The 9,384-nt window shown below is 42.5% G+C and overlaps 1 protein-coding gene and 1 long non-coding RNA gene across 2 annotated transcripts in view; both read right to left on the bottom strand.

Moving 5' to 3' along the window:
• Nucleotides 1–584: 584 nt before the first annotated feature.
• Nucleotides 585–2,257, bottom strand: LOC138050745 (uncharacterized). Its single transcript, XR_011132689.1, has 3 exons — nucleotides 1,780–2,257; nucleotides 1,437–1,516; nucleotides 585–924 (listed from the first exon to the last, which is right to left on the bottom strand). It is a non-coding gene; the product is annotated as an uncharacterized lncRNA (long non-coding RNA).
• Nucleotides 2,258–7,991: 5,734 nt separating this feature from the next.
• LOC138052879 (homogentisate 1,2-dioxygenase-like) overlaps nucleotides 7,992–9,384 on the bottom strand; it is a 14,072-nt gene continuing 12,679 nt past the window's right edge. The window contains exons 14-15 of the mRNA XM_068899472.1: nucleotides 9,139–9,267; nucleotides 7,992–8,467 (exon numbers count right to left, since the gene is read on the bottom strand). Coding sequence (XP_068755573.1) covers nucleotides 8,312–8,467; nucleotides 9,139–9,267 — 285 coding nt within the window. The 3' untranslated portion in view covers nucleotides 7,992–8,311. The remainder of the gene's footprint in view (nucleotides 8,468–9,138; nucleotides 9,268–9,384) is intronic.

Here is a 9,384-nt window from a genome sequence, read left to right as displayed (position 1 = left end):
CCGGACTTCTCAAACACGCTCATTTCTTGACAAAATATCGACGTTAACTGTCGACGACCACCCGGTGTTGCCTAACCCCAAGAACATCTTGATGAGCAATTAAATGGCATTTAATTCAAAACCAACGATTGCTTAGAGAAATATTGAAATATTCAAAGAACCTCCACTTAACTCATACAAAAAAGACTTTGAGGGATGTACTCGTAAGAGCGAAACTATATCGAGAGGTCACTACAACTAGAGGTCACTTGTCCAATCTCGTTCCCTGAGCCACGATCCTTTTGGCCAGCGCCGTTGGCCTGCCAACACTTTACATCACATGTAATATTTGGTGTTCCAATTTGCTCAAATAAAATGTTGATTTACAACTACCTACTTTTAGTCCAAATTTAAGTTTTGAAATTTTTTTATTTCTTTTGAGGTTACAAGTTTCTCTGACCTCTGTGCAAACTTTTTTTGATACAAACCATGTTTGCAAGCAATTTGTTTTGTCTTTTTAGGCCCTGCGAACAATTTTTTTAAATATTTTCCATACCCCCCCCCCCCCCACCCCCACATCCTTCCAGAAAAATAATGGTCCGTCCCCAATGCTGAAGAGGTAGCTTCTCCTAAAAAACATTTTTCCATATTTACAGGCAACCCAAAAAGCTAAGGTAGCGTTTACACAAACGCTCCTTCACGCCGACACGGTTACCGCGTCAAAATCGATGCGGTTTGGAAGTGTTTACACAGAACCGGTTTCGTAGTGTTTAGGCCATGCCGAACTCATCGCAGGCGAAAGGAAGACACAATATCTCCCAAAAAAATTGTCCCATCACACACAAGTTCCTCCATGTCGAATCCAGAAACGTCGCTTCGTTTTTTTCTTCATCCACGTCGGAGCGTACCAGCGGCTGAGAAAAGCGCTTAACATTTCAAGTAACCCTGATGAAGAAAGACAGTACACACAAGCGGAGCTAATGTGGATTGGTTCTAAAATACTCCTCCACGCTCTAGAACACGGGGCAAAATATATAAGCGATAACGAGAGAAGAATGGAAGTTAATTTTAGGTGCTATTTTTCTTTTAATTCTTTTCAGCTGTTAAGTGGGGTTAAACCTCCCAAAGACCATCCCCTAACGTCCTCATTCGTGGGAGGTGGGCAACAGTGGAGTAGGGGACTGCCTGTCAGGCAAGTGGGACTTAGCTCCCAGGGCCGTTACGGTAGCTGTGAAGGCCTGGCAGGAACTCTGAACAAGCTGGCAAATAGGGGCTACGGCAAGTCTGCAGGGGGCAAGTCACCCTCTCAGACTTAATCTACTGACTACAGAAACCGAAAATGAGGCCTTATGCGTCCCATGGCGCAAAAAGGACTGATGATGAAACTGAATAGCCTTCAGAACTGTTTATTAGTAAACATATATAATATATAATGATGTCTTATTTGTGTTAGTCACCTGTGAGGTTCTTTCATCATCCAGTCTTTCATGAAGCCTGCAGGAAGGGAACTACTTTCCTGTCAGTTGTTATGATAATGCTAAAAGAGAAAGAGTTGAATTGAAAACAAAAACTGGTAGTCCCGGTTAGGTTCCAACCTATCTACTTTCAGATCTGACCTTGGGACAAGGCAGTGAGCGAGGGCCTGAGATCAATCGCCCCCATAAAGCATGTGTGAATACCCATTTCACCTACCGGTACCTCCAAGTTGTAACTGAATTCAGTGAGAAAATGATGATGTTTACTTTGGAAATACGAATCATACCATGGTAGACGACGAAAGTGCATTCGTAAAATTTGTACCTTTTTCCCGTGTCAAAGCTGTTTCGACGGACTTTTCAGCCGTCCTAGGCCTGCGTGAATCAAGGAATCAAGGAGTCTTGTTGGCGGAAGATTTCCCTTATGAATAATTGCCAATTTGTCTTCAGTGATTCGAAAGCTTTTATTGCCGGAATCCTCCACGGTACCCGATGCCGGTGTCTGAGATCTCAGCTGTGAATTTTATCGTTGGATCAAGAGCCAGAATGGGCCATTATGAGTTTCTTGTACGGTGTTATGAATATATCGAGGTCCTCTCTTTTCGTGTCCAAAGGGAGAAAACGTCATCGATATAACGTCTCCATGCTATAGACTTTATCCTGCTTTGGTTCAGTAGGTTGTTTTCGATTTCGGCTATGAATATGTTGGCAAAAGCCAGCTGAAAAGCGACCGCCATTTTTGTTCCCATTGCCGTCCCGTGAGTCTGGAGATAATTTTCCCCTTTGAACCTTTGTATCTTGGCTTTTGCATGGTTATCTTAGCAAGTCAGGCTAACTTTGATGTTTTCCAAGTAGCTGTCAAGGGCAACAGAAGGTTGTACTGGTGGAATCCAGCTCGATTTTACATATGGAAGGGATGTTTTCCCTTGTGGTGTCCGTGAAATATGTATATTGGAGACGCAGTCGTCTCGCAAACTGTTCGAAATCAGCCAACAAATGTCGTTTGATTTCATTTTATTAGTCACGGGTGTAGGGATAAATCGAAGCCCTTTTGATAGTACGCCTTACTTGGCTGTCAGACAATCTGTAATCTGAGAGAACTTTAAGAAATTTCTCGTTTTTCTCCCTTTCTTTGTTATGTCTTTTTTGTTTGGCGGTACTTCTTCCTTCATTTGCCATGTTTTGATAGTCTTGCGACTGATCTCGTACTTGTGGTTTTTGTGGTTGTTTGTTCAGAGATCATCACACTGTTGTAGCTTTCAACATTTTTATTGTTTTTTAGCAAGTGTGTACATAGCATCTCTTTTATATCGAAAACTTGCTTTTCTAGGTTCTTTATCCTATTTTCATCATTATTGATATTGTTTGCTATGTTCGCCGAGGACGATTGTGACTCAAGGTGCGTTTACACGACAGAGGAAAAATGGCACGGGTCCGATAAAAAGTAGAACGGTTCCAATCATTTTTGTAAAGAAACAGTGAACTTTTATCCGTACTACGGGTCCATAGGCGCCTATGGTCCCGTAGCGGAACGGATAAAAAAAGTTCACTGTTTCTTTACCAAAATGATTGGAACCGTTCTACTTTTTATCGGACCCTTGCCATTTTTCCTTTGTCGTGTAAACGCGCCTTCATTTCGAGAGTTTACAAACGTCTTGTTTCGGTGTTTGGCATCAGATTTCGCCTTTTCTAACTTTTTCGCGTGACTTTCGAGTCTGCATTGATTGAAACGCAACAGGGCTTCCACAAATTCTTTTTCGGCATATTGTTTTATGAAGCCTATCTCTTTTTGAAACATGAAGGATTTCTCCTTTCGTTTCTTTGTGGGGCTGTTGCAGTATTAGTTCAGCTTTGTGTCGTTCCTCTAGCTGTGATGCTGGAGGGCTTTCTTCGTCCGACAGGCGGCGATAGTCTGGTGTTCTTGGTGGAGCTGGCCGAAATCGAAACCATGCAACCTACTGAACCAAAGCAGGATGAACTATAGCATGGAGACGTTATATCGATGACGTTTCCTCCCTTTGGGACACGAAAAGAGAGGACCTCGAGATATTCATAACACCTGTTCATCCAACGATAAAATTCACAGCTGAGATCTCAGACACCGAAATCGCTTTTCTTGACACAGTGGTTTACAAAGGAATAAGATTCCAAACAGAATCGATCCTTGACATCGAAACCCATTATGAACAGACCGAGACCTTTCAATACACCCACTACACCTCTTGCCACCCACAGGTGTAAGACGAGGTTTCATTAAGGGTGAAGCTATCAGACTGTTACGTATAAACTCCTCGGAAACACATTTCCAGGAGCCAATCTCAAATTTTAAGACGCGACTTGAAGCTCGCGGCTATCCTAAAAACCTAGTAGATGGATGGCACATTGTCTGAAGTGAAATTTTCCGGAAAGCTATGGGCATAAAGAGAACAAACAAAAAAGACTCACGAGAGAATAATACCATTTGTCACAACATCCAGCGGTAAAAAACCTTAATTAAACAAGTTGATGCAAGAATGGAAGTTGAATACACAATCAGCCAATGCTGAAAAACATTTACAAAACGCCTCCTATCATATCATACAGAAGAGGGAAATCACTTAAAGACACACTCGTTAGAACAAAACTTTGAAGACACATATTACAGCGTCACAGTCGCAAAGACACCTAGGGAGGTCAGAGCAGGTCTGTCACGATCTTTTCTCTAACGAGCCATGACTGATCATCAACGGCGGAGCTTGTATGACAAGCTCGCAAAGGATTGTTGGGATAATTAATTCACCAGGTGTGTAAATTGTGAGAAATTATCTCAGGATGTGAAATTATCTCGAGATATAAATTTCATATGATGAGGAAGGGTACGGGTGTGCTGCGACTACGATTACATGCTCAATTTCAGCCCGGAACCAAAACGCAAATGTCCATGGGAAAATTTACTGAGATGGGAAAACATAGTCTATACGCATGCTTACGTTCCTTTTTCAGCCTGGGCTGAAAAAATGATACCGATTACGTGGATTTTTCAGCCCGTTTCAACGGGCTGAAAATCCGCAAACCGTCCATGTAGGGCCTATTTACACAAGCCCAGGTTGGACACCGACCAGGGTCAGTTCAGCGTCCAATACTACATTTACACGAGCCCGGGCTGGGTGAGGGTTGGGTCATTCTCGGCTGACCCGGGTCAGTTCCCTTTGGCTGGGTTGAAAGGGCTGGTGACTACTTGTCAGGGAGGAAAATGGCGGACGAACCATGCAATCATAACAATCATCAATTTGTGTTAACGTTATCAGCTATTTTGGTACAGGCTGCGCATGGGCGAGAACGCTGAACTGCAAAAAAAGTGATGTTCAAACAATCCCGGGTCAGATACGCCAGTGTTTACAGGAAGACATTGAAGAAATTTCAACCCTTCTAGCCGGGTCAACCCGAGTCTTGAGAAGGGTTACCCGGCAAGGGGAGCTGACCTGGTTTGACTACTGTTTTCATGTAAACGCTTATAAACATTTGACTGCAAAAGGGTTACCCGCCGCGGTGATTCAACCCGGGGTAAAAAGCAACCCGGGCTCGTGTAAAGAGGCCCTACAATCGAAATGGAATTTCAGCCCGGGCTGAAAAAGGAACGTAAGCATGCGTATAGACTATGTTTTCCCATCTCAGTAAATTTTCCCATGGAAATTTACGTTTTGCGTCGGGGCTGAAATTCATCATGTAATCGCAACAAAATCCCAGCACGGTGTGCGGAGCGACATTTCAGCCCGGACTGAAACTCGCCATGTAATCAGGCCCTAAGTCGGGAAAGAGACAAACAGGTAAAGGTTGGTGCACGCAAGTGTACACTGTTTCAATGCAATTCTTGCAACCGCCAATTTGCGCAGTTCTTTTCCTCGTTTGGCGATTGCATTTCGTAACAACCGTTTCCGTATCGCATTACATCGTGTTTACTAATATATGGATTTTTTAAGGATTAAACCACTGCAAAAACCGTGTACGATCAAAACTTGCTCTACGTTGGATCAAAATAGATCGTGACCACACCATAAAAAACTTTAAAATAGAAAATATCCTGCAAAGGTTGGTCAAGACAACGTTAACATAGGCGTTGTTGCTTGCAATATTTCGGCTGGCCAACACCAGCCTTCTTCAGGTTTATTGAATGGATAAATGCTAGTAACAAGATCTTCATATTTACCGGAAATGACATAAAAATGCTACGTGATGTGTTATAAAAACGGAAATGCATAAAAAAGAGGAGAGAGGATAATACATGATAACAAGATGAAAAAAACAAAAGAAAATTAAAAGGTAGCTAAACTAAATTACATTTCATCTCTTCTGTTAAGGCCTGCAGGCTCCAGTGTTTTTCCTCTGTGTATGAGGAATGCCTCACGAGCCTTTCTGATGGAGTCACGACTAGTGTGTAGTTGTTCGAGCGGTACACACTAGTCGTGACTCCATCAGAAAGGCTCGTGAGGCATTCCTCATACACAGAGGAAAAACACTGGAGCCTGCAGGCCTTAACAGAAGAGATGAAATGTAATTTAGTTTAGCTACCTTTTAATTTTCTTTTGTTTTTTTCATCTTGTTATCATGTATTATTCTCTCTCCTCTTTTTTATGCATTTCCGTTTTTATAACACATCACGTAGCATTTTTATGTCATTTCCGGTAAATATAAAGATCTTGTTACTAGCATTTATCCATTCAATAAACCTGAAGAAGGCTGGTGTTGGCCAGCCGAAATATTGCAAGCAACAACGCCTATGTTCACGTTGTCTTGACCAACCTTTGCAGGATATTTTCTATTTTAATATATGAAGGTAATAGGGAAGATATCGGTTTACAAACCTTGCTTTTGTTATTCAAATTTGCCAACCACAGGAACAAAATACCTTTTCTTTCGACAGCCAAGGAAGCTCTGGTTGGCACATTAATGACAATAGGTGACGTCAACGATATCTTCCCTATTGCGTATAGGCGAAGTTAAGTGAACAGTAGAGTTTCGATTTTTGTCCCAAAAACCATTAGTCTCCTACGGAGCCGTCATTTGTGTGGTCACGCAACGCTCCTCACACACATTTGTCTGGGGAGGAGCGTTGCGTGACCACACAAATAACGGCTGCGTAGGAGACAAAAACTATGAAACCGCTTGGATATGTTGAAGGTGGGAAATGAACATCGGGCCCAACCTCGTTCCCAGGGTCGCTCTTCTTTGCCTCCTTTGTCTACAATGGAGGTAGAGAAGAGAAGAGAGAAGAGAGGCCCTAGGAACGAGGTTGCACCGGGCCCAGTGCGCAAATAATGTGGAATGACTTATTATCTATGACGCTATGTGATAAAGGCGAAATGAAAAAGTTCAGACGAAAACACAAGGTATTTTTAGTAGTTTTTAATTCGGGTCGAGGAACAAGTTCTCATTTCGGTTAACATCTTTCTCACCACCGAAATATTTCAATCATTATTGTTTCGTTAAGTTAATATTAAGTCACGTGCATAATTTGATTACCGAGAACTTGTGACCTCGATTGACATTGATTTCAACCTTTGATCTTTAAGCTCTAATTTCTATTTTGGCGAACAAATCAGTTCAGTTGAAACGTGAACACGTTCGGATTGCTTTCCTGATGAACGGCTAACCAGATTTTTATGCTTACCTGTATCTACTTGAAACTAAGACCCGCCACAGAAATCGGATAGTTGTCGAGTTGTTGAGTGGAATTATCCCGAAGCATCTCAGAGCAATAATTAAATCACAACAAGAGAGTATGAAGGTAAGAGAGGTAATCCCTCATCATCTTAAGTTATTTTTAGATCTCCTGCGAGATTCGGTATTTCCACGAGGGTTAACTGATAGCCAATCACATGTCCCCATTTTTACCAATCATTGCGTAGGAATTCGCTTAGCTGTCAACATTGGTAAAAATGGGGACATATGATTAGCTATCAGTTAACCCGCGTGGGAACACCGAATCTCACAGGAGATCTAAAGATAACTTGAGAGCGATTACAATGGAAATAGGGCCAATATGAGGGATTACCTCTCTCACCTTCATACTCTCTTGATCACGATAATACGATTTGTGGCGGAGTTTGCTGATTGCTGCCCGTTTACACGAAACAATTATCATTTAATTGTTGTTGCATTGGAATTCTCTTTCACACACTTTTCGAAGGCGTTTTGAATTCCCTTAAAGCAAACAGAAAGCCACCGCGAAATGGCTAAGGCCCAGGGGCAAACTGCTTCAACATCCCGAACAGGATGTCGGGACCTTTACAAATACCTACTGAGGATCAACAGATAAAAGACAAAATGCGGATGACAGCTGCCCTTGGTTGGTTTGTCAAAGTCGCACAAACCAGTGGGAAGTCAGGACATCGGTACCACATGCAGCCAAAGCGAACCACTACGCAGCTGCTCTCGTGTCGTCACGCAACGCTACGAAACGACACAAAGAACGGCTGCGTGGGGGACCCGTGGAACACAGGAAACGACGCCTCTCGGTAAACGCGCATTAGATCAGTTCAATAACCTGGCAAGCAGATATAAATATCACTTTAGAGTATGGTATAATGATTAACATTATCAAAAATACTAGTAATTTCTGCGGTTTAAATAATTTCCTTATTTTCCTGGACAGACAGCCATGTTTGGAGCACAGTCGCGTTTCTTATTTTGAACTTGACCCGCCTCTTTGCGGAACCCGCTACACTATAGTGATAACTGCCAACTGCAAAACTCCCGCGTTCTCAAGAGATTTGAGAAGATTAATGAGAGCGTTGTATAGTTGAGGATCTCCGAGAACGTATGCTTGTTTCCCAATTTACATTTCATCGCCCGGGCCTGAGGTTACATTTTGCCACACTCTAGCTACTTTGGTTGTTTTCAGCGGGCTTCCAGTCTGGATTGAAGTGCTTCCGTAATGGCTGCCAAACTTTGTGATAGTCATGGTCCACTTTTTGACAGGTTTTATTCCCCCATTTTGTGACCGCCATGCTAAGACTACTTTCAAACATAAATGCCTGAGAAGAGATAATACAATCAAATGAGCCAATCAGAACTTGAATTAGCCGTCAGTTTCAAAAAGCGTCAGTTTCAAAAGACTTTGTTCAGATTTTGATTGGTTATCACCCTGCGAGCAGAGCATCTCTAATACTCACCAGAGTGCCAGCATGGGAGGCTCTGCAAAAATAGTGTCAAGTCTTTTAACTTTTAAATAATTTTAAGTCGCCGCAGCCAACGTTTCTGGGCTAGTCATTCCAGTCAAACCGGTTTAGGCAGCGCGCGCATCATATTTTTGACAAGGCAAAGGTCAAACTCGAGCCTTCGGTACGAAAATCAATACGGCATCCAAGATTGCGATAGAGACTTGGCGTGGGTTTGAAACTGTCTCCAAGCAACGACTTGCGTATACTCAATAAAGACTTTACACGATTTCTGCAGAGTACTTTCTTTCTCGTCGAGTTGGGAAAGGCTCTGCTGGCAGGGTGATTGGTCGTGAAAACAAATCAGAATTTTTTCAACCAATCACTGAGGCCAAAAACGGAAAACCAGATAAATTGAGTAACACTAACGCGAAGAGTTTTACTGACTACGCGAAAACTTATTCTACGAGTTGAAAGAGTAGTTTCGGTAATAAACAGGTTTAAAAAAATGCAAAAGCAGGTTTAACGAGCAAATGAAACTGACATACCATTGTGCCATCTGCAACACGCTGAGGCTTCAACTCTGCTTCTGATGCTTTCTCAAAACAGTCCTCATCTGGCCCGTGGGGAGTCATCATGCTATGAAGACTACCACCCCCAGGGGCGAATCCTTCTTCCTAAAAGACGGAATGTCATGATGAATAAATGAGAGAAGTGTGTCGTCGACAGCAAAGGGCTGCCTGTAGCTTTTCGTAACACCACTATAATGTTATTTACGCCTATCTGTCTCTTTT

Source organism: Montipora capricornis, chromosome 6 (genome assembly GCF_036669925.1).
Source record: "Montipora capricornis isolate CH-2021 chromosome 6, ASM3666992v2, whole genome shotgun sequence".
NCBI classification, from domain to species: domain Eukaryota; kingdom Metazoa; phylum Cnidaria; class Anthozoa; order Scleractinia; family Acroporidae; genus Montipora; species Montipora capricornis.
Note: the sequence above shows the minus strand (reverse complement) of the source record. Positions and strands in the feature narration are given on the sequence as shown.